This window comes from Salvelinus alpinus, chromosome 26, assembly GCF_045679555.1.
Source record: "Salvelinus alpinus chromosome 26, SLU_Salpinus.1, whole genome shotgun sequence".
In the NCBI taxonomy this organism is placed as follows: Eukaryota; Metazoa; Chordata; class Actinopteri; order Salmoniformes; family Salmonidae; genus Salvelinus; species Salvelinus alpinus.
Genome location: NC_092111.1, coordinates 38422973 through 38447920, shown reverse-complemented (window position 1 = coordinate 38447920; position 24948 = coordinate 38422973). Strand labels below are relative to the sequence as shown.

General features: G+C 41.3%; 3 protein-coding genes and 5 non-coding genes across 8 annotated transcripts in view; 1 reads left to right on the top strand and 7 right to left on the bottom strand.

Moving 5' to 3' along the window:
- The window catches only part of vars2 (valyl-tRNA synthetase 2, mitochondrial), a 34954-nt gene extending 32457 nt beyond the window's left edge, over positions 1-2497 (bottom strand). The window contains exons 1-5 of the mRNA XM_071368982.1: positions 2271-2497; positions 1705-1896; positions 1529-1610; positions 383-483; positions 88-209 (exon numbers count right to left, since the gene is read on the bottom strand). Coding sequence (XP_071225083.1) covers positions 88-209; positions 383-483; positions 1529-1610; positions 1705-1893 — 494 coding nt within the window. The 5' untranslated portion in view covers positions 1894-1896; positions 2271-2497. The remainder of the gene's footprint in view (positions 1-87; positions 210-382; positions 484-1528; positions 1611-1704; positions 1897-2270) is intronic.
- A 14-nt stretch (positions 2498-2511) lies between these two features.
- ppp1r11 (protein phosphatase 1, regulatory (inhibitor) subunit 11) lies at positions 2512-4654 on the top strand. The gene is made up of 3 exons (XM_071368989.1): positions 2512-2830; positions 3208-3316; positions 3508-4654. Exons 1-3 carry the CDS (start codon positions 2753-2755, stop codon positions 3696-3698), a joined length of 378 nt encoding a protein of 125 aa, XP_071225090.1. The 5' UTR covers positions 2512-2752; the 3' UTR covers positions 3699-4654.
- Positions 4655-8950: 4296 nt separating this feature from the next.
- LOC139555285 (uncharacterized protein C6orf47-like) lies at positions 8951-13906 on the bottom strand. The gene is made up of 3 exons (XM_071368969.1): positions 13678-13906; positions 11715-13409; positions 8951-10046 (listed from the first exon to the last, which is right to left on the bottom strand). Exon 2 carries the CDS (start codon positions 12657-12659, stop codon positions 11727-11729), a length of 933 nt encoding a protein of 310 aa, XP_071225070.1. The 5' UTR covers positions 12660-13409; positions 13678-13906; the 3' UTR covers positions 8951-10046; positions 11715-11726.
- A 2930-nt stretch (positions 13907-16836) lies between these two features.
- Positions 16837-16919, bottom strand: LOC139555412 (small nucleolar RNA Z195/SNORD33/SNORD32 family). Its single transcript, XR_011670994.1, has one exon. It is a non-coding gene; the product is annotated as a small nucleolar RNA Z195/SNORD33/SNORD32 family (small nucleolar RNA).
- Positions 16920-17478: 559 nt separating this feature from the next.
- Positions 17479-17558, bottom strand: LOC139555420 (small nucleolar RNA SNORD53/SNORD92). The gene has a single exon (XR_011671002.1). It is a non-coding gene; the product is annotated as a small nucleolar RNA SNORD53/SNORD92 (small nucleolar RNA).
- A 964-nt stretch (positions 17559-18522) lies between these two features.
- On the bottom strand, positions 18523-18602 carry LOC139555422 (small nucleolar RNA SNORD53/SNORD92). The gene has a single exon (XR_011671004.1). It is a non-coding gene; the product is annotated as a small nucleolar RNA SNORD53/SNORD92 (small nucleolar RNA).
- A 1760-nt stretch (positions 18603-20362) lies between these two features.
- On the bottom strand, positions 20363-20442 carry LOC139555419 (small nucleolar RNA SNORD53/SNORD92). The gene has a single exon (XR_011671001.1). It is a non-coding gene; the product is annotated as a small nucleolar RNA SNORD53/SNORD92 (small nucleolar RNA).
- A 960-nt stretch (positions 20443-21402) lies between these two features.
- On the bottom strand, positions 21403-21482 carry LOC139555421 (small nucleolar RNA SNORD53/SNORD92). Its single transcript, XR_011671003.1, has one exon. It is a non-coding gene; the product is annotated as a small nucleolar RNA SNORD53/SNORD92 (small nucleolar RNA).
- Positions 21483-24948: the final 3466 nt, after the last annotated feature.

Here is a 24948-nt window from a genome sequence, read left to right as displayed (position 1 = left end):
AATGTGATGTGGTGCCATTTCATTTCAGCCAAAACAAGAAACGTCTCAATCCAACTGATTCTATTACTGTCGGTGAGAAATAGTTACCAGCGGACCAATGCATCCTCTATGGCCACTGTGAGTGCATGGCCGAGGTGCAGCGTGCCAGTCACATTAGGCGGAGGGATACACATGGAGAAGGAGTGATTCACAGCATGTGGCAGTCTGTCCTAAACGTTGATACAAACAAAAAAATAACATGGGCATTAGACTAAATCTAACTATTAGAGCACTATCACATACATTGTTATTAGAGCTGTGTTGTCTGCATGGATTGTTCCTAACATGGGAGCGTCATCATGCAGTTTAAAATATGGCTTATTATAATGCTCTATTCTCTTACATTGATCTCTGGGGTGAAGAAGCCTTCTTTCTCCCACCACTGGTACCAACTGCTCTCCACATACTCAGGACTGTAGGACGAAGGGAAGGGCACGGTGGTGTCTAAACAAGGGATGGTCAGAGTGAATAAGAAGAGAGGAATTTATTTAGCGAGAGAGTGTGGCAACGGGAGCAAGCGACTACTTTCTGTATTATCCCAGTGAAACCAGCCTGATCTCTGCGTTCATGACAGGACTAGGGTGTAAGTCTTTTAGGACTAGGAATTGCCAGGGACCTCACGATACGATATTATCACGCTATGATATTATCACGATACTTTTGGTCCCGAAATGATATTATCACGATGTGCTGGTGCCGAAACGATATTATCACGATATGTTGGTGCCGAAACAATATTATCATGATACTTTTGGTGCCGAAACGATATTATCACGATATGTTGGTGCCGAAACAATATTATCATGATACTTTTGGTGCCGAAACGATATTATCACGATATGTTGGTGCCGAAACAATATTATCATGATACTTTTGGTGCCGAAACGATATTATCATGATACTTTTGGTGCCGAAACGATATTATCACGATATGTTGGTGCCGAAACAATATTATCACGATATGTTGGTGCCTAAATGATTTTATCATGATATGTTGGTGCCGATACAATATTATCATGATATGTTGGTGCCGAAACGATATTATCATGATACTTTTGGTGCCGAAACGATATTATCACGATATGTTGGTGCCGAAACGATATTATCATGATACTTTGGTGCCGATACCATATGTATTGCTATTCTCCTGATTCTATATGTATTGCAATTCGATACTGTGATTTTTATTGAGATTTGATGTCTGCTGCAGAGAGACAAGACAGAGACATGAGAACGAGTTTTGATCAGTCACGGAAATAAAAGTGCTGAAAACACATTGGCTCCCTATTTAAAAAGAAGATGGAAAGAAGATGAGAAAAGATGGAAAACAAGCTATGAAGGAAAAATACTAGAGTATTGCCAACTAGCGCAAAAATATTATTGCGATATTGTCAAAACGATAAGATATACATCTTCAAAAATAATATCCCGATATGTAACTGTATCAATGTTTTCCCTCCATCACTAAAGTCTTCAGGACATTCATTACCTTTCTTCTCCCCAGGAGGTGTTGAAACTCTGTACGCAATCCTCTCTTTCTCACTCCATTTCATTCCTTGATCTTCAACATTCTGAAAACGGATTTAACTTTCATGTAAAACTAACAAGTCTATGTCTTGGTTTGTTATGTGTAAGAGTTCACTAACTAGGAGCGAGGTCACCTACATTGTGTTGACCGCTCAGTATGGCCTTCTCCTTATCTCTCCTCCGCCTCTCTTTCTCAGCCTGGGTCCGGAGAGCGGGAGTTGATTGAGGAGGTTTTGCCGCATTGTGAGAATAGAGCCTACGTGAACATTTTCTGTGTATTGCCCTCTCTGCTGCCCTCACAGAGAGGCCACAAGCGGACCTCCACATCTCCTGCAAAACAAATCAAGAGAAAATGAAAGTAAAGAAAATGATGCAGCCACTGATTTCCCATCGACTACATGAGTCCCTTCACTGGGACATTTTCAAATCCATTTCAATCATCCATTTCAAACATTCCAAGGGTCTAGGCATTTGCTTTCTGTTTGCCAATTACGCTGCCTGGATAAGTGCATGAATGATAATTGTAGCTAGGTGATACATTGGGGTAAAATAGACTCAAGAGAATAATATTTTAAATGCACCTCTTCAGAGACTTCTGTCACTTTGCTACGTTGCTGTTTTATAGTCATACTCATAATAATATATAGTGATTGAGCGCTGTTGACTACATTATTCAAATGAATGATAAATATTATGTGCTCTACCTTCAAGATGATGTGCTCGTGGGCGCCGACATGTTAAACTAGCTGCGACCTTTCAACTACGACCTAACGGAGAATGAACTCATTTGTTCACTATATCTTAATTGTAATTTGTTTGACACTTTATCAAACACTTTATGAATTATGTGGAACTGATAACCTAAACAGATTTTACAGTTTCTCATTGACTAGCTATGTCTTTCGTGTCACAACCATAGCAAAAGTGCAACAAGCTCTACGCTTCCCACCGGACTCGTTTGTGCGGAGAGCAACCGGAAGTGGTCCGTCTGGGAATTCCTTCCCAAAAATCTTCTCGTCGAACGTCCAACGAGGAGTCAGAGTATCTCGACAGGATTGATCACGTTTAATTCGACTCAACGTGTCTGATTGAAGAAACAGAGTGATTGTTGTTCATAAAATAACGTCAGTTGACATTTCGCTTGTTGACAGCTGGTGCGAGCTCAAAACCGACAGTTAATATCAGGATGGCGGAGGCGCCAGGTACTTCTAGCGAGACGATAACGGAGACCGTTCAAGTTGACACACCGCCACCGCCCCAGCAGGTAAGCTAGATATAGAAACTGCTATAATTAGCGAATGATATGATGAAGAAAGATAACAACTAGGTTGATATGCATCATGTGGCCGCACCAAAGATTGGAGCTAACGTTAGCTAGGTATTTTAACTAACTACAGTTAGCTAGTTACCATTAGCACCACAGCCATAATAACCGTTAGCTAGCTCATAGAATCATGACGAAATTATTTGTTCTTACTTCACTTGATCTAGCCTAGCTGTCAAGTTTAGTACATTGCCAGTAGTACACGTAAATATGATGTTGACTGGCTACATGACCCTGTTGACAAGAGAAACACCCAATGCCTGTTATGTGTATGAAGGTGAATCTCAAACACAGGCTCCTCTCTGCGTGTCTCTCAGGAGGGACGTAGCCTGACCATCAAGCTGAGGAAGAGAAAGACTGACAAGAAGGTGGAGTGGTCCAGCGACACAGTGGACAACGAGCATCTGGGAAGGAGGTCCTCCAAGTGTGAGTGTCCATTACCCACCTGTTTCCCGACTGTTTAGATGCAGTCATCTGTTCTGTCATCGTCCCAGCTGGCTCTCTGCGATAGATACCTGGGGGTGATGTTATCTACACATAGGCCTGTGCATGCTGCAGTTCTAGATATTATTGGTGGCTGATGACTGAGTATTCTTGACGCCCCCCCCCCCCCCCAGGTTGCTGCGTCTCCGAGAAGCCCAAACAGTTTGGGGAGTCCTCCTCTGAAAGCGAGGGAGATGACGGCGACGAGGGCTGTGGAAGTGCACACTGCATTCTAGGACATGGGAAAGACGGCAGGCATGGACACAGAGGAGGGGGTGGGGGGAGTACGGTTCCTCCAAGCTCTGGGGGATCACATGCCCACTAATGATTAGGAATGGTGCTGAGGGAGGAATGGAGCGTAGGGGTTCTTCAGTCGATGACAATGACACATTATACTGCTACACACACGCTCTCATTTAGTTCAGTCACTGCAGTACCTGAGAGGAAAAGGACGCGACAGATAAAAATGAGGGAGGGAGAGAGCCTATATTTCTGCCTGTTTGATAAGAAAAAGGGGTACAATCATTTTCCTTATTTTTATAAATAATATTTTTCCTTATTTATTGATTTGTCGTAATACTTGATTTTACTTAATTATGTGGCAGTATCTTAGCCTGAGTGCCAGACAGTGTTCCTTCTTGTCAAACAAGGATTTGGAAAGATGATTATGTAACATTGTAGAGTGCATAAATAGTCTAGTACCCAGGCTACCACTGGGTCTGGGTCCCAATTGACACCCTGTTCCCTATATACAGCCCTGGTCAAAAGTATTCACCCCTCTTGGCATTTTTCCTATTTTGTTCCATTACAACCTGTCATTTAAATTGATTTTTATTTGGATTTCATGTAATGGACTTAAACAAAATAGTCCAAATTGATGATGTGAATTGAAAAAAATTACTTGTTTCAACAACAAAATTAAAAATGGTGCGTGCATATGTATCCACCCCCTTTGCTAAGAAGCCCCTGAATAAGATCTGGTGCAACCAATTACCTTCAGAAGTCACATAATTAGTTAAATAAAGTCCACCTGTGTGCAATCTAAGTGTCACATGATCTGTCATATATATACTGAGATCATACACCTGTTCTAAAAGGCCCCAGAGTCTGAAACACCACCAAACAAGCGGCACCATGAAGACCAAGGAGCTCTCCAAACAGGTCAGGGACAAAGTTGTGGAGAAGTACAGATCTGGTTTGGTTTACAAAAAAAATATCTGAAACTTTGAACATCCCACGGAGCACCATTAAAATCATTGTAAAAAAAAAAAAAAAAAAAAATTCGAAAGAATATGGCACCACAACAAACCTGCCAAGAGAGGGCCGCCCACCAACACTCACGGACCAGGCAAGGAGGGCATTAATCAGAGAGGCAACAAAGATAACCCTGAAGGAGCTGCAAAGCTCCACAGCGGAGATTGGAGTATCTGTCCATAGGACCACTTTAAGCCGTACACTCCCCAGAGCCGGGCCTTACGGAAGAGTGGCCAGAAAAATAAAGAAAAAATAAGCAAACACGTTTGGTGTTCGCCAAAAGTCATGTGGGAGACTCCCCAAACATGGAAGAAGGTACTCTGGTTAGATGAGACATAAATTCAGCTTTTTGGCCATCAAAGAAAATGCTGTCTTGTGCAAACCCAACACCTCTCATCACCCCGAGAACAGCATGTTTTTCATTGGCAGGGACTGGGAAACTAGCCAGAATTGAAGGAATGATGGATGGCGCTAAATACAGGGAAATTCTTGCGGGAAACCTGTTTCAGTCTTCCAGAGATTTGAGACTGGGACGGAGGTTCACCATCCAAGAGGAAAATGACCCAAAGCATACTGCTAAAGCAACACTCAAGTGGTTTAAGGGGATACATTTAAATGTCTTGGAATGGCCTAGTCAAAGCCCAAACCTCAATCCAATTGAGAATCTGTGGTATGACTTAAAGATTGCTGTACACCAGCAGAACCCATCCAACTTAAAGGAGCTGGAGCAGTTTTGCCTGGGAAGAATGGGCAAAAATCCCAGTGGCTAGATGTGCCAAGCTCATAGAGACATACCCCAAGAGACTTGCAGCTGTAGTTGCTGCAAAGGGTGGCTCTACAAAGTATTGACTTTGGGGGGGGGGGGGGGGGGTGAATAGTTATGCACGCTCAAATGTTCTGTTTTTTTTGTTGTCTTATTTCTTATTTGTTTCACCTCAAAAAATATTTTGCATCTTCAAAGTGGTAGGCATAAATCAAATGATACAACCCCCCCCCAAAATCAATTTTAATTCCAGGTTTTAATGCAACAAAATAGGAAAAATGTCAAGGGGGATGAATACTTTCGCAAGCTACTGTATAAGGCCCTGGTCAAAAGTAGTGCACTTTATAGGGAATAGACTACCATTTGGGACGCAAGCTTCTGTTTTTTTTTTATTTATTTTTTTATCTTTGTTTCAAAGTAATGATTTTTTTTTTAACTCCATTAATACTTAAACAGCAAACACTTCTTGTTTTATGGACACATTGTTTTTACATAAACAGTAGTCTATCGGTAAACATTAAAGATGTTTAGGGGAGTATTTCGGACAGTTTTTATTTTTGTATATGCTTTTTGTGGGAAACTTTTAAGGAGAAGTTTTGAGATAAGCTGGTCTTGTTTTTCTTATTTTCACGTGAAATTGCTGTAGTCATTACGTATCACCTTTTAGTTGAGTGCAGTGAAAATGTGTTGATGCCGTATACTCTGTCCATCCTTTACAGACAATCCTCAGGAGTGTTGAGTACATAAGTCTCAGCACTTCAAATAAGAACAGAATTGGTGGCAAATTGTCTTAAATTCTGAGATGTCAAACATTCTTTCTTATAATGGTTCAGAGAAGATGTTGAAAGGATAATATAGTATTTTGTATTTATGAGGTTGAGATGAGAGATGTCAACTTATAATTATCAGAAAAAGCTCACAAATCACACATCCTTTTTGGTCATTTAATTAATTATCCCCCTCTGAGAAGGAATGCACTAGGGCAACGTTGGCACTAACTAAAGCTGCATGCTGATTGGTTATGGAAAGAAAGTTGCCTTTGGAAATTATAGGCTTTGCATCATACCTATTGCGCTTAATCTGCTGTGAACAGCAGAAGAAATTTTTTTTTTCAATGAGATGAGATAAATTAAATGTATTTGGTGCTGCTGCGTACATTCCGTACTACACTGAACATATATTAAGTCGGACAACACATGGTATACAGTCGAGGTTCTCCCCGGGATATTTTTTTAAACAAAGTGGTGCTGCTGAGTACCTTCTTTTTTTTGAACACCTGTAACTGCCATTTCCTGCAATCAAGAACAAAACATGCCCTTAAATGATAAGATATTGGAGAACCCTGCATACAATAGTCCCGATCAGAAAGTTCAACTAAAGGCATGGGAGAGATAGTATTTTAATGAATAGGGAGAAGGTGCATGGTGAATTGCTCACTCAGGCTGTGTTCATGTCTCAACTGACAACATTTCACTGTGTACGGCTTCATCCTCCGTTGTTCCAAACACAATACTACTACTACTGTGCTTAATCTGTGACAACCTCTATGTATAAAGCATTACACACTATCCCACCACAGCCACCATTTTCTATAACAGATACACACGTACTATGTTAACTGTATTGGTGAAGCACCTTTCTGTACATAAAATAAATCATATGAGAGCAGATTTAATGTGAATTAAAAAAAAATGTTTGAACTGTGTTGAAATCACTTTGTCCAAGTGTCTTACGTGAGATGAACACGAGATGTATGTGCATGTTATTGATTCTTCAAGGCTGCATGGAAATTTCAACATTGGTTTATTATTCTATTAGTTGTGGACCATCTCCCAACAACCCCACCTACAGTACTGAGATATTTCAGGCCAGGGGTATATTCACTAGGAACCAAACGGGAGCAAACGGGCCGAAAGGAGGAGAGACTACCAGAACATGTTCAATAAGAAACGCTCATTTTCATTGCAAAATGTTTTTCTACAGTGCGCACTAATGAATAAATCTCCCATCAACCCCACCTACAAGATAGTTCAGGTTTCCAGTACTGTACCTTAGTTACTTCATCTCACTGTAGTTCACAAAGTAGGTCAACACAGAGGAAGACTGAATTAGTGGTTGGTGGCCATGGAGACCGTAGTAAAAATAAGTAAAATAATCAGGTCACATTCAGGGACCTGCTCTGATGGCATCAGTGAGGTTATTCTGGTGTTTCTCTGTCCTGCTGCTAAAAGTATGAATCCTATTGACACAGCGCTCTCAATACCTGACACATTGCCTTGCATGCATCCCAAATAGCACCCTATTCCCTATAGTGTATCCCAAATAGCACCATATTCCCTATTGTGCACTACTTTTGACCAGGTCTCTGGTGCACTATATAGGTAATAGGGTGTCTTTTGGGACGTACCCCTTATTAGATAGGAGATCCCTATAGTTACAAATGTGTTATGTAATGAGTACCATGCGTATTAAAAGCTAAATTAGCACACACATGGCATGGCCAATGAAATTCTGAGATTCAGCAAAGCAACCTTAAAGAAAATAAAAAGCCACATCTTTATTTATTTACCCAGTGGAAATATTTCAGGCTGAGTCAGTATACAGTACAGCAATGGGTATAGACATCTAGAAGGACAGTATCAGGTCCAAAGTTTATTTTCTCAACACGTTGTATACATCCATTCCTTTACAAAACACAACGTTGACATGGGATGCATTCAGAATGACCCGTTGTGGAACGTTACGATAGAAATACAATGTAGAACAAAACATGCCTCTCTGAAACGTAGAACAAGGAGTCATGGCGGCTCTATTCGTCGCATTTCTATCTGCAACGTTTGATCAACTGAACGTGGCCCTGGTGGGTTTCCATGTAGTAGTGTTGCTGCCTCATCATTTTGACAGTGATCCAGCACTTGTCTTGGGGGGGGGGGGGGAATTGCACATTCTCAGTACAAGACATCTTTCTTTGTAAACAACACGTGGAGTAACAAGTCAAAACGTGACACTAAAACACACGAGATAAAAGGCAGAGAGGAATCACCGATGTGGTATCACTATTTAAAGGTCCCATTATCAGTACACAATTAGTATATCATATAACTTTCTGCATCACTGTGAGGTTGTGATAACTGTATGTTTTGCTACAAATACAAAAATATCTGGAAAAGGCCATTGTAGAAACTAGAAATGTTCTTCAAACCTTTTATAATACAGGGGCATTGTGGGTGAGAACCAGTGGAGGCTGGTGGGAGGAGCTCTAGGAGGACGGGCTCATTGTAATGGCTGAAATGGAATTGTGGAATGGAGTCAAACGTGGTTTCTATATGTTTGATACGTTCCATTTATTCCGTTTCAATGAGCCCGTCCTCCTACAGCTCCTCCCACCAGCCTCCACTGGTTAGAATCCTCTTCTTACACATGCATACTGTAGATTGTGACATGCTGAGAGACAAAAATCTTGCAGGTAGAATTTAGTGGTCCTGAGCATCACTGCTGGTTTGTATGTGATTGTGCAAAACTTGCTACTGGACAATTGTAAGATATATATATATAAAACATTTTAACGGTTGTGTTTCTAAGGCTGTAGCGTACCTTTCAAACAGGAATATACGTGTGACAAGACAAATAAATACATGTTCAATGTGTAGTTTACTTACAATGCAAATAACACTATGATTATGATGGAGAAAGACAGGGATAATATACTAAGGCATACTACTACATATTAAATATTAAGGCACAGGAAAAGAAATACAAGGCAAATAAACCTTATGTCCAAAAAAACTAACAGAAACACAATCTGCTTGGAATAAGCTTTGAAAGAAACCTGGGGGAAAAAAGTGCTGGTATCTGTCAAGTAGATATTCAAAAGTTCATCTGAACAATACAAAATGAACATAAAAGAAGTCTAACTAGAGGGAAACAGGATTCTGTAACAATAGAACTGGGAAACAGGATTCTGTAACAATAGAACTGTGCTAAGACGACAACAGTGGTATTACTGGGCCCCTGACGACAACAGTGGTATCACTGGGCCCCAGACGACAACAGTGGTATCACTGGGCCCCAGACGACAACAGTGGTATCACTGGGCCCCAGACGACAACAGTGGTATCACTGGGCCCCAGACGACAACAGTGGTATCACTGGGCCCCTGACGACAACAGTGGTATCACTGGGCCCCAGACGACAACAGTGGTATCACTGGGCCCCAGACGACAACAGTGGTATCACTGGGCCCCAGACGACAACAGTGGTATCACTGGGCCCCTGACGACAACAGTGGTATCACTGGGCCCCAGACGACAACAGTGGTATCACTGGGCCCCAGACGACAACAGTGGTATCACTGGGCCCCAGACGACAACAGTGGTATCACTGGGCTCCAGACGACAACAGTGGTATCACTGGGCCTAGATGACCAAGATTGTAGTGGGTGTGCTTTGCTTCAGCGCCACTGAATATCACAGTAGTGAGGTGAAGTGTAAGCCTAAAGTCCTCCAGCCTCTGCCGTTCCTCATTGCAGTGTCAGCTGGGCTCAGCTCTCTTCATGTGTCTTTGTCTTTGCATTGGTAGGCTCTCAAAACAACTTCCCTCAATCCCTGCATGTCAGGCTTTTGAAACATCCCCCTTTCCTCCATGTCAGATGATTGTCTGTGGGGGAAAAAAGCTAATGATCAGTAAACAGTTAGTGGTTGAAATGCTTAAAATAGCCTCAAGTTAACCATGACAAAATCACATGGGAAAGTCATTAGGATGACAACAGCAGGACAAAAACAGTGGGCCTGTTGCTGATGTTATTTTGGCCTGCTGTTGCTGCTTGTGGCTGTTATTTTGGCCTGCTGTTGCTGCTTGTGGCTGTTATTTTGGTCTGCTGTGGCTGTTATTTTGGCCTGCTGTTGCTGCTTGTGGCTGTTATTTTGGTCTGCTGTGGCTGTTATTTTGGCCTGCTGTTGCTGCTTGTGGCTGTTATTTTGGCCTGCTGTTGCTGCTTGTGGCTGTTATTTTGGCCTGCTGTTGCTGCTTGTGGCTGTTATTGCAGCACCCCTTCAGGCAAATAAAATCCCATCCTTTCTTCATACATCACACTGCTCTCTCTATGTAAACTGTATTGATATGCATTAGAAAAAATATTTCATTAGTTCAAGCTGGTTTCACACCACTTGGAGAATGTCAGTTCTTTTTTTCTGGTTTCAAGATTAAAATAGCTCCAAGCAGAGCAGTTTGTGGTTGGCTGTAGATTGAAATAGCTCCAAACAGAGCAGTTTGTGGCAGTGGGAACATTGCCAACCTAGACAAGAACAGTCTGCATAGTCTGTACAGTTGAATAACCATGGAAACCACAATAATATAACCTCATGAAACTACATCACTGTTCTACACTGAACAAAAATATAAATGCAACAATTTCAACGATTTTGCTGAATTACAGCTCATATAAAGGAAACCAGTCAATTGAAATAAATGTATGAAGCCCAAATCTATGGATTTCACATGACTGGGAAGTGGCATGGCCAGCCAATTAAAATGAGTTTTAACCCACAAAAGGGCTTGAATGCAGACAGAAATACCCCCCCCCCCCCCATCTGACAATCCTGCAGGTGAAGAAGCCAGATGTGGAGGTCCTGGTCTGTGGTTGTGAGGCTGGTTGGACATACTACCAAATTCTCTAAAACGACATTGGAGGCAGCTTATGGTAGGGAAATTAATATTCAATTCTGTGGCAACAGCTCTGGTGGACATTCCTGCAGTCAGCATGCCAATTGCATGCCCCCCGAAAACTTGGGACATCCGTGGCATTGTGTTGTGCGACAAAACTGCACATTTTAGAGTGGCCTTTTATTGTCCCCAGCACAAGGTGGACCTGTGTAATGATCATGCTGTTTAATCAGCTTCTTGATATGCCACACCTGTCAGGTGGATTATCTTGGCAAAGGAGAAAGGCTCACTAACAGGGATGTAAACAAATCTGTACACAAAATATGAGAGAAATAAGCGTTTTGTGCGTATGGAACATTTCTGGGATATTTTATTTCAGCTCATGAAACATGGGACCAACACTTTACATGTTGTGTTTATATTTTAGTTCAGTGTATAAGCATGAGCTTTTTTCTCCCTTGCTTAATATGAACTACCACAAACAGGTATATAATGAGTGATGAACAACAAAAGACAAATACAATCATGAGGTTAGGAGTGGAGTCCTTGTACATGCTAGGTACATTTAGGCTGTAGTACAGTCAGGAAAACAATGCACATCAGGACAGTGAGACCAGAAAATCCAACAGAGAGAAAGCGGGAGAAGAGACTGACAGAACTTACCAAAACAAACTTTCATTCAAGGATCATCTTTCCTTTCGTAGTCAAGTACATCTCTGTAACTTCCCCATCGTCTCTCACTTCCACGTCCTCCTCCACCTCCTTTTCATACTTCTCATCCCCCTCTCCTAGGATCACACTCTGCTGGATGCTGACAGAGATGACCAGTGCTTGCACGATGCCATACAACAGAGCAAACTGTAGAAGATACTCTTGGACCAACCAAAGCAGTCCCGCCATTCCAACAGTCGAGACAGAAAACATGGCCATTCCATGAAGCCACAACTTCAGTCCTCCTTGGACCCCTAGAACCTCCAGGACCAACTTGGTAGGGGGGGACACAGTCCACAGGAAGCCCACCACCAACAGGTCAAACAGGTGGCGAAGGAGGTTGAAGCAGATCTCATACTGTTCCGGAACTATTTCCCCATTCCAGGCGAGTGCAAAGAACCGGAAGGCTGATGAGGAGCTAGGTGTGGGAGACAGTGGAGGGGTTCCATAGTCAGAATACTCTCCATCGTTGTCAGAGTCCCATCCTCCACTGACACATTTCCTCTGACTTAGCCCACCAGGTTCAGCTGTTCTCGGCCAGAATAAGGGTGAGGATGGCAGAACCTTATTCCACCATCTGGAGTCACCATGTTCTGCTTTCCCTTCAGCCTCCTGCTTTCCCACACCCAGCTCTTCAATTTCCCTGGACTGGATTTTCTCCTCACTTGCTTCCCAGTACTCTTCGATCAATGTTGTTTGTTCACTTGTTTGTCTTTTCTGTCCGGCTCCCCAAACCCAGGTTGTTAACCCTCCCAAGCCCCAGCTGCCTCTCGTCTGCTGCTCGTCCGTCACTGGCTTGTCCCTCATGGTTTTGTCAGGTCCTGCTTTGCTGCCCCAGGGCCGGTAGGAGATAGCTGGACGCACCCACCCCCAAACTCTTCCTACTACAGCTGTCATGTCAGCTCCCTTAATTTAGCACCCTTAATTCTGTCTGGATTTTAGAAGGACTAAAGGACTGCAATGACGAGTTATTGAGAACGCAATAATGGGTTAAACTTTATATTATTTATTTCCGTTTTAGGATTTTGTTGGAGGTTTTGTTAAGACTATAGCCTAGCTAGAGTACATTAGATGAGTCAAATTAACTCTCCTTGCCGTGAGATCACTGGGAATGATAAGAGGGGAAGTGTGTACCACAGGACAAGTCACATGACACACCTGGTGTTGTTAAATCGAAACCAACCACCAACACCAACGCCCAAGGGAAAATTCCAATGAGGGTACTCACTAGCTACATGTCGTCCCCAAGACTTTCACCTTGCTTTAACAAATTTTGCTCTTATAACAGTGAGGGCTTCATGCTAACGTCAAACAAATTAACCATACCAAAAGATCCCCTTTGGTTTTGGAGTGATATAAATAGTTTAGAATCCCTAATACCCGGACGAATTACAGACATGTAGCTAATGGCTAGTTTAGTAGGCCTAGTCTACACAAACATACTTAGCCATGTCTGTATAATATGTTAAGGTTCTTTCTAAAGTACATGGCCAGCTAACATTGCTTAGTTTAGTCGAGGAATGCAACAAGCAAATCTTCCAACTCTTGACAATTAATGTTTTTCTGGAGTTCCTCAGCCTAACGAAAAGCAGAACATATATGTATCTTCAAATTGATCTGTGTGTAGTCTCTTTTCCACTTCTTGGTCTGGGGAGGGGAAACATTACAATATGAGTCCATCAATTATAAGTTATAGCTCTTCCAAAGATAATTAACGTTAACTAAGTGAGTTCACAAATTCACCGCTAACCAGCTAGCTACTATAACTTGCTACTTTTTCTGACATTAGCCTGGTATAGGAGCTAGATAATCTTTACACATAAAAATGTTTGGCAAAAGTTTGACAACTAGTCTTGTTAAATTAAGTTATTCAGTTGTCACAAATCAAGTCGGGAGTTGGAAAAGCGGCACTCACCTTGTTCTCTTTAGACAGTTTGACGGTAGCCTAGCTAGCAAAGACCCCCACCACGTATACGTAACGTTAGCTATCGAACGGACTTGGCAGTGGACTCGTTCGCTTGACAAATCAAATGTGTATCTTAACGTTGTGGGATCCTCCAACGAATCGACTGGGATAGTTTACAGGTGTCCATACGACATTAGCTAAGTGGCTAGCAAACATTTTACGTCAAAACGGCAAAGCCGCATACTGGTTATGTGCAAACCTAGCTAATAAATGACGCTAGCTAGCTACAATAGAACGCACCTGAAACCGGAAACAGTTTACGTACTTCCGAGATAACAGAAACAAAAGACAAGGGCCAAGTTGACTGCTCCTCTGTTTCAATATAGTTTAGTCCGAGCCCATTCTATCCTCTGCTTAAATAATTGTGTATACGGTACCTTGTGTGATAACCAGTCTATTCCTTAAAGCTGGTAGGAACCTAATACACATATTCCATATAGCTGCATTGTCTTTGTGTGAAACGCTCAAACGCACAGATGTTTCCCTCAAAACCACCTAGAAGGCAACCTTTCAATTAAAATAAAACTGGTTGCGTAGTCATAAGGTCACTTTCGAGACCACCCCTTCCACGTGGACCTGAAAGCAACTAGGCTAAATATCGATTTGTATGTCGGTTAACCGAGATCGTTCTTGACAGTGGAGCACATTTGTCCAGGCCTCAACTATTACCATTCATTGTCGCTGTTCATGTTATTACGTCTAATAGGAACTGTATCCACCCGTTAAAATGTAGGTGGTAGCTACAATAACAATTAATCACAGCATTGCTGCCTGCCAGCAGTAATCTTGAGATTCAAGCATCGATCACTAAGAAACGCAAAGCATGTCATTTCATGCACGCCAAAACATGTTTTGTAACTTCGCCCCCAGACACTTAACTGCAGCCCCAACATGAAGGAAAAGGGCTGCAGGCAGATGGGGACCGAGGGTGGAAATCTTTGTATGCATTCTTTTGTACCTGTAACCCCAGATTCCCCCTTTCTTGTTGGTAAAATATACTACAATTTGAAACCACAACCATGCCCCCACACAAAATAGTACAAGGATGACCATTCATTCTTTATTCAAATACTGCAATCACAAATTACTTTTTATTGGTGGCATTTTAAAATTCATTATCCAAAGCATTTTTTTTTTTACATCAGTAGTTGTCAAAGTACTTTACTTGGGGAACTGTAGTAGGAGGGAGTCCAAAGACAACGCCAAGAGGAACACCACCAACATTACTTGACAAATTAACTTTGATTTGATCCCCCAAAGTCGTCATTGGCACAAAATACAGCCATGGATACAGTCCACACATTGAAATACACATTGAAATGCCTCCTGGCTAGCAGGTCGTTTCATGACTGAAGCTCTTCAACAAGCGTCGGCATCACCCTCAAGTCCTAAGAAACATTTTCACAGCGTTACAATCATGTAGCATATGAACAATTTATGACAAATTGCAATGTGTGTCAGTGCACTGTGAAAGTGTCATAGTAAATCAGGGACTCTAGTATATTCATCACAAAAGCCACGGCATAGCTACAAAGCAGAACTGTCTTTCTTTTGTACTGACTGACCTGTCAATGTCCTCAAGTGATCCTGGTGTCATCTGTAGTCTCGGCAGGGGAATACCTCAACATTGCAAACCTGCAAGTAAAATTGCAGCAATTAGTACCATTACAAAGTGCATATGGAAAAATTCAGCAACATCTCCCTTAAGAAACAGTTGCCTGAAACGTAACCAAGTCCTGGCCTTCCATTGCAAATCATTTAGGGGAGGTTATCAATGACAACCGTATTCTTTGAGGTAAGACTAATGGATATGCTTAATTAACATGTCATGTCAGTGGCTGCACCACAAAAATAAGTAAATAATTATGGAACCGAAATAGCAGTCATAGACAACGCTCTGAACAGCGTTTACCGCCAAGCCATAAGACTGCTAAATAGTTATTTTTTTGCCCCTATCTGGATAACCAAAAGCTAACATAAAAACAAATACAGGCAAGAACATCTAATTCACCAGCCCCGTTGGCAGGTGTTCACACTGCGCGCTACAGTGAGGGTATTTCATATTGTTAGACGCTAATGCTAATCCCTGGTTAGCTGGTTTAGTCAAAGCAAATGTAGCTAGCTAATCCAGCCTGGTACTAGTCCTGGCATAGATTAGCATGTTTGTGCAACATTATCTAAAATCAGAAGAATAGGTGCGCATGAATTTGTTCAGTACAAAGCCAGAGTAGGACTCAAAAAATGTTATGTAACAAATAGGGTCCACTGGGAAACCGACTAACACTTTGCTTCCTACCCTGTCACAATAACCCCTCCCTGGCTTTTTAATTAATTATCATGTCTAACACTGCATTTAAAGTGCTCACTAAAGTCCAACTTTTGGTTGAAGTTTCATTGAACAGTATAAATCCAAATCAGAATTAACAAAGCCCCATTAAAACTGCGTTGCCACCCTAGGTTTATGCACACAAAAAAAACAGTTAGAACTTTTTATTATTAAAAAAACATAAATTTGAAAAACATTGCGATACGATATTGGACAGGCTGGTCTGTTGTGGAATTCATAACGTTGTTTGACAGGTTTTAAAAGCTCTTTGTATGCATAGAGCCAGTTATTTCCCCCCTGTAGTCTACCCTCCAATTAGAAATTGGGAGAACACTCCTTGAGAATGCCTGAAGCGTTAACAGTACTAGAGTACAGGCACACGCCCAGAAAGTGTAACATTGAAGAACATTTATAAGAGTAGGTCTACTTAAACATGGGTAGCACTTGGTTTCTGATCGATTATATTGTGTTTGTCCCATAAAGGCATACTTTGATTGTAACTCAAGGCACTGCTTTTAAAGAAAATGCAATTAATAATCAAATTGTTTAACAGCCCTATTAAAAAAATACACACCTCAAGTGATGATGTACTCCTTGATCAGTCAAAAGATGGGTATTAATTGGAAATAAATAGGCCTTCACTCATCCAGCAGAACTCGCTTTGCCACAATGGCAGCCAAGTAGATTTCCATCAGGCAGCAGGGACCTGGGAAGGTAAGAAACACATCCAAGTCAAGACAATTGCCATAACCAGGGGTTCAGATGATTCAACGAGGTTGCTTTATGTCTCAGATGGTAGTGCATGTAAAGTATTCTCATGGTCGTTAAACTCAAATACGTTACTGTAGTAAACATCACCGACAAGCAAAAAATATGTACTTTGATAAATACATTAATCTACGGTTTAGGGAATTATTGCTTCACAGCTAATGGTACTCTGAGGCATGGAGTCACTAAACCTCAAAGGCGATTAGTTTAATGCTCACCAAATATCAAGGGAGCCTTGCAACAGAATTTATCCATCTTCCATCCCACTTTCTGTCTGCAAAGTAAATGAAAAGCATTAGAATCAATAGAAACTTTGAATTCATGCATGTTAGGACACGCAGTATGCATTTTCAGTGCACTGTGAAGTTAACTTCATGTTGTATTCAGAGACTCTAGTCTAGGAAATCATCATTAATGCACACTGATGGAACTAACTTCCATGATGGCTTTGTATTACTCTTCTCCCATCAATTAGCTGAATACTTACAGGAGTTTGCAATCTCATTGGGTTCCAGCCATATCTCCTTCCCTCAGGGCAGGACACTGGAAGCAAGTCTCTCTGGGAGCCTGAGCACACTGTGTTAGAGATGGAAAGAGTTTTAACACATGACAATATGTATAACAATCTAACTTGAATGTCTAGTGTGAACAGAGGTTAAATCAGATAGCCAAGAGAAACATGACATCACAAATGTCAGCATAGATTGCGAAACCATTCTCAGAATCATCATGTTTAACCATTAACTCTTCATCGTTCGTCATACTGATGACCACCTAGAATGCAACTGAGCTAGGAGTCAACTATTCATGGAAATATCATCCAATACGGTCCTGACAAATTGCTATGTTTAACAAACTGAATTTCTCAACAAAAATAACCAGCTAGCAACCTTAAAGCAAGTGCCTGGGAACTATTTCCCCGCCCAGAGATGTCAGAACTCACCATCAACGGATGCAGTTTCAAATGCACACCACTGGGACGTCATCTTGTCAATTATCCTGAAAGACAAACCAATTGACATCTTGAATGTGACGTTCACAATGAGAACAGGAATACATCTCCACGACTACTCAAATCATTTACTCTCGACATCTCTCACGACATTGTCTCAGTGCGCTGCGAGAAAGCATCAGTTTAATTCAGGAACCGAAATCGCAATCATCATAGACACTGAAGATACTAATGGCATTATTGCATCACAACCACTTGTAATCTGAAGCATATTGTCATGAACAGCTAAATAATTGAATGCTTACCAAGTATAACTTTGGTCATCAATGGGTTGGAGTCTTGCGACAGAAAACATCCATCATTCTGTCTGCAAAGTAATGAAAAGCATTAGAACTCAATAGGAACTTGCACTTCCTAAATGGTAGGATACCCAGCATGCATTTTCAGTGCACTGTGAAGTTAACTTCATGTTGTATTCAGAGACTCTAGTCTAGGAAATCATCATTAATGCACACTGATGGAACTGACTTCCACGATGGCTTTGTATTACTCATCTCCCATCAATTAGCTGAATACTTACAGGAGTTTGCAATCTCATTGGGATCCAGCCATATCTTCTTCCCTCAGGTCAGGACGCTGGAAGCAAGTCTCTCTGGGAGACGGAGCATGTTTTGAGATAGAGAATATTAACATGACATTCTGTGTAACAGAACGTAATATAATTGAAAGTGTCTAGTGTGAACAGGGGTTAATCAGATAGCCAAGAGAAACATGACATCACAAATGTCAGCATAGATTGCGAAACCATTCTCAGAATCATCATGTTTAACCAATAACTCATCGTTAGTCATACTGATGACCACCTAGAATGCAACTGAGCTAGGAGTCAACTATTCATGGAAATGTCATCCAATACTAGTGCCGAGCGATTAGTGCTTCGTGAGGATGTCCTTTTTAAAATCATTAAACGAACTACGCGCCATGCGGGTTGAATGTTGTAAACAGAATAAAACCAAAGTCCCATGACTAGGATAGGATAAAGTAATCCTTCTAACCCCTCCCTCCCCCTTAAAAGAGTTAGATGCACTATTGTAAAGTGGCTGTTCCACTGGATATCATAAGGTGAATGCACCAATTTGTAAGTCGCTCTGGATAAGAGCTTCTGCTAAATGACTTAAAATGTAAATGTAATGATGGTAGTGACTGATCATGACTGCTTATCATTTACGAACCATCAGTTATTCACATCGCTTTAATAACATTTCCAGCTGTTGTATATTACACGTGTCTTATTTGATGACCACCATTTACAGTCCAAGTCATCTCATCTCTACAGAGCTGTTGTCCATGCAGTCAGATAAGTCCTATTTTAGTAGTTGTGCCAAAGTAAAGGCATACTTATGACTGCAGAAAACGATTTCCTCGCTATGTAACCCTCCCCTTTTGATCACACATTCTTCAGTATCTTACGTAGCAGGTGTAATAAAGTAACAGGCCAGACAAATAACCGTGCAATGGATTATGATCATTGTAGTTAATTAGCACGTTTTCTGCGCTAAGCTACGTAGAACACTGGCCAGCTAAATCGCACAGAGCGGATTGAGCTGATGTGTCTCTAGAGAAACTGCAGTGTAATGTAAGCATTGAGCGCAGAGGAAAAAAAACAAGTGAAATTAGACATCGATCAACTAGTTTAAAAACAACTGACATTTCAGTTAATCGCTCAGCACCATATTGATATAATGCCACAATGTACAAATCCAGTTTAACACAAGTAACCAGCTGGCTAATGAAGTAAATGGCTGGGAACTCTTCCCCATCCAGAGATATCAACACTCACCATCAACGGATGCAGTTTCAGATGCATACCACTTGAACGCCATTTTCCTGAAAGAGAACAAAACCCACCATTTTTAATTAGTGATGTTCTCAATATGAGAACAAGAACATTTTAAAAATGACTTGACTCGCTAACTCTTCACATCTCACGTCATTGTCTCAGTGCGCTGCGAGAAAGCATCAGTTTAATTCAGGAACCGAAATCGCAATCATCATAGACACTGAAGATACTGATGGCATTATTGCATCACAGCCACTTGTAATCTGAAGCATATTGTCATCAACAGCTAAATAATTGAATGCTTACCAAGTATAACTTCGGTCATCAGTGGGTTGGAGTCTTGCGACAGAAAACATCCATCATTCTCAGTCTGCAAAGTAACAAACGCATTAGAATCAATAGGAACTAGCACTTCCTAAATGGTAGGATACCCAGCATGCATTTTCAGTGCACTGTGAAGTTAACTTCATGTTGTATTCAGAGACTCTAGTCTAGGAAATCATCATTAATGCACACTGATGGAACTAACTTCCATGATGGCTTTGTATTACTCTTCTCCCACCGACTAGTTTAACACTTACCGGGGTTGGCAGTGGCCATTTTATTGGGATCCAGCCAGTCACCCAACAACACAGGACGCTGGAAGCAAGTCTCTCTGGGAGCCTGAGCACGCTGTGTTAGAGATGGAAAGAGTTAACATGACAATATGTATAACAATCTAACTTGAATGTCTAGTGTGAATAGAGGTTAAATCAGATAGCCAAGAGAAACATGACATCACAAATGTCAGCATAGATTGCGAAACCATTCTCAGAATCATCATGTTTAACCATTAACTCTTCATCGTTAGTCATACTGATGACCACCTAGAATGCAACTGAGCTAGGAGTCAACTATTCATGGAAATATCATCCTATACAGTCCTGACAAATTGCTATGTTTGACAAACTGAATTTCTCAACACAAATAACCAGCTAGCAACCTTAAAGCAAGTGCCTGGGAACTATTTCCCCGCCCAGAGATGTCAGAACTCACCATCAACGGATGCAGTTTTAGATGCACACCACTGGGACGTCATCTAGTCCATTATCCTGAAAGACAAACCAATTGACATCTTGAATGTGACGTTCACAATGAGAACAGGAATACATCTTCACGACTACTCAAATCATTTACTCTCGACATCTCACGTCATTGTCTCAGTGCGCTGCGAGAAAGCATCAGTTTAATTCAGGAACCGAAATCGCAATCATCATAGACACTGAAGATACTAATGGCATTATTGCATCACAACCACTTGTAATCTGAAGCATATTGTCATGAACAGCTAAATAATTGAATGCTTACCAAGTATAACTTCGGTCATCAGTGGGTTGGAGTCTTGCGACAGAAAACATCCATCATTCTGTCTGCAAAGTAATGAAAAGCATTAGAATCAATAGGAACTAGCACTTCCTAAATGGTAGGATACCCAGCATGCATTTTCAGTGCACTGTGAAGTTAACTTCATGTTGTATTCAGAGACTCTAGTCTAGGAAATCATCATTAATGCACACTGATGGAACTGACTTCCACGATGGCTTTGTATTACTCATCTCCCATCAATTAGCTGAATACTTACAGGAGTTTGCAATCTTATTGGGATCCAGCCATATCTTCTTCCCTCAGGGCAGGATGCTGGAAGCAAGTCTCTCTGGGAGCCTGAGCACGCTGTGTTAGAGATGGAAAGAGTTAACACATGGCAATATGTATAACAATCTAACTTGAATGTCTAGTGTGAACAGAGGTTAAATCAGATAGCCAAGAGAAACATGACATCACAAATGTCAGCATAGATTGCGAAACCGTTCTCAGAATCATCATATTTAACCAATTTAACAGTTGATCATTAGTCATACTGATGACCACCTAATGCAGAGGGTCAAACTTCTAGTTACTGTTCCAACTGAACTCTGCTCTACCCAGAGTACCCCCTCATGTGCATTTTACCACTAAGTCTATAGTCTCATGAGTCCTCAAGTACAGCCTGTGGATGGGTCTAGTATCCCTGGTTGGGAACCACTGAACTAATGGGGCCAAATTCCTAAGACCATATTATTTGTCTCCCTCCAGATGCCACAAGAACTCACCAAATGCTAGACGACTGTTTGGAACTTCCCTCCATTTTCCTGAAAGAGAGTCCCCAACGTGTTACATTAGTTTCGTTCTCTATAAAATGAAAGGAATAGTTAACATTATTTAGGGCAGCGTGTGTCAGAGCACTGTGAAAAAACATCACTGTAAATCAGAGACTCTAGTCTAGTAAATCATCATAAACACGCCCGTCTCCATTCTCCAGGCACATTTTCATTATTTCAGTGCTAGTTAACAATCTCACCTTGATTACACGGCATTCCCGAACCAAGACTGCTTGCTATTCTATACGCATTTCAATGTTGGCTGATGCATCAGTCTGGAAGAGAAGTGGGGGGGGGGTAATATTAATGTAATTACAAAACAGTTGAATGTGTATCAGCACCATACATGCAGTAATGTGCATCTATACACTGCATTGCCCTGGTATGATTTATGCAAGCTAAAAACTATATATATATATATATTGACAAGTCGGCACCGCATACGCACATGGTGTTTCTGCTAGATAGCTAAATAGTTGCTAAACTTACCTTGCAAACTTAGTGACTTGGGCAACCTCTCAACCACATTCGCTGACTTTCAACACGTATTGCCAGCCCATCTGGGTTGTACTTCTGACATAAAAACATTTAATACCGTTCTTCATTTCTGCGCTTATCTTCTTCGCTCGCGTCTTGACCGGAGAAAGGCCTAAAGAACGAGGGTGCGTTCAATTTATACGGCTGGGTCCTTACAACTTTATGGCTAGCATATATAATGCCTGTTTTTATATTTTCATTCATACATGTCCCATAATGATGTTTATATACACAATATTGTATTATCTATATTTCCAGGTTTGTTTTGGGGTAAATATTTACAAGGTGACTGAAAGAAACGGGAAAATATAGACAATTTCTGAGATTTCTAAACCTCCGACAAATACTCATTATGGGCACTAGTTTACGGTCCAAACACTTAAAAGACACACCCTATCCCCTCCGCCCTCAAATGAAGTGGACACTTCTGATGACGTATCATACGTCTGACGAATATACACTTGCAGGAATGATTTTAAAATGGACCGCCCTTGGCCGAAAATTGGCCACTCGTTCATCCCGAGATGTTTGTGTTTTCAGCCACCGGTAGTTTGTGGTGGCTTTATATGCGCTTCAGCCAATTATGAGTGCATGGCTACTTATATTAAACATATACTGTTTGATAGCTAGTACATTAATTAGCTAACTAACGTTAGCCTGCCTAGCTGGAACATCTGTAGAAGGAAAATGTTTTATTTCTACAATTTCCAAAAGATAATTAAACAAAAACATATTTACTTTGGTCCAAACACTTAAAAGACACACCCTCGTCCACTTACCCTCGCCTTTTGCCCTTGGGGGAATCCCCGTCGCCATCTTGGTGGGTGGTCCAAATTATTAGCCAAACAAGGGAAGTTTGCAATATAAACCCCTCAGCCCTCGTTTTTAGTCGGCTTAGCAAGTGTACAATTATGTTCCGAGGCCTGAGATTCACCATAATTCAATTCGCGACGATTGTACGTCCACTAAGAAAAGTCCGCGAAAACTTAAAAACAACATTAATGGAGAAGTAAAAACGATTACAAATAAGTTAGACATTGTGCTACTAATGCACACGACTGCACAAACACGTCTCGAAAAAAGTAAATATGCTTTTGTTTGGTTATCTTTTGGGAATATTTTGTTTTCCTTTAGAAGTTCCAGCTAGGCAGGCTAACAGTAGCTTGCTATTTAATTTGCTAGCTATCATACAGTAAGCGTATATTAATAATTTATATATTTAATATAAGTAGACATGCACTCATAATTGACTGTAGCTCATATAAAGCCACCACAAGCTACCGGTGTCTGAAAACCCAATCATCACGGTATGAACGAGTGACTAATTTCCGGCCAAGGTCGGTCCACGTAAAAACCATTCCTTCCTCCCTTACCCTGCAAGTGTATACTCGTCAGACGTCATCCGAAGTGTCCACTTAATTTGAGGGCTGAGGGGATAGGGTATGTCTTTTAAGTGTTTGGATTTTTCCCAAGCTATCATTGACGCCTTTCAAAGTGTGTTGCATTATGGCGATAAAAATTGTCCTAATTTGCACCTACATGTCGACTACATGAACTTTAGAAAAATAATGTGAGCAAAGGTCATGAAGTTCTGACTGCAGTCAACTGCAAAGTTTCTGCAGTTGCTCTTTAAAAACTAAATCCTGCAGCCACCCCCTGCTTTGTGGGAGGCTCTATTGTTTTTTACCTTTGTTTAACTAGGCAAGTCAGTAAAGAACAAATTCTTATTTACAGCCTAGGAACAGTGGATTGTGGATTCAAACTTGCAACCATTCGGTTACTAGTCCAACACTCTAACCACTAGGCTACGCTGCCACCCATATTGTCAACCAATCATTAGGGTGTTTTTGTTCGACCCACATCAATGTGACCGAAGACATGACTGCTGCAATATACTATGTTGCTGCAAAATACATTATGTATCAGTCAGTGTTGTAGTACTCGATCTCGAGACCACGTATTGAGTTTCGAATACATTTGTACTCGGTCTTGGACAGTGAGGACTCGTAATTTATAACCGAGACCAGCAGAGTAAAAAAAATCTATCATAATTATCAGCTTCCAGTCAGTCAACGCATAAAACCACTTCGCCAGGCCACATATATATACACTCCTTTCTGGAAACATGAATATCTCAACAGCCTTTATATCTATTATAGACATGTTTGCGCAGTGACAAACCTGTAGACCTTCAGTGACAAACCTGTAGGCCTTCAATGACGAACCTAAAGGCCTTCAGTGACGAACCTATAGACCTTCAGTGACGAACCTAAAGGCCTTCAGTGGTGAACCTAAAGGCCTTCAGTGGTGAACCTAAAGGCTTTCAGTGGTGAACCTAAAGGCCTTCAGTGACGAACCTAAAGGCCTTCAGTGGTGAACCTAAAGGCCTTCAGTGACGAACCTATAGACCTTCAGTGACGAACCTAAAGGCCTTCAGTGACGAACCTATAGACCTTCAGTGGTGAACCTAAAGGCCTTCAGTGACGAACCTAAAGGCCTTCAGTGGTGAACCTAAAGGCTTTCAGTGGTGAACCTAAAGGCCTTCAGTGACGAACCTAAAGGCCTTCAGTGACGAACCTATAGACCTTCAGTGACGAACCTAAAGGCCTTCAGTGACGAA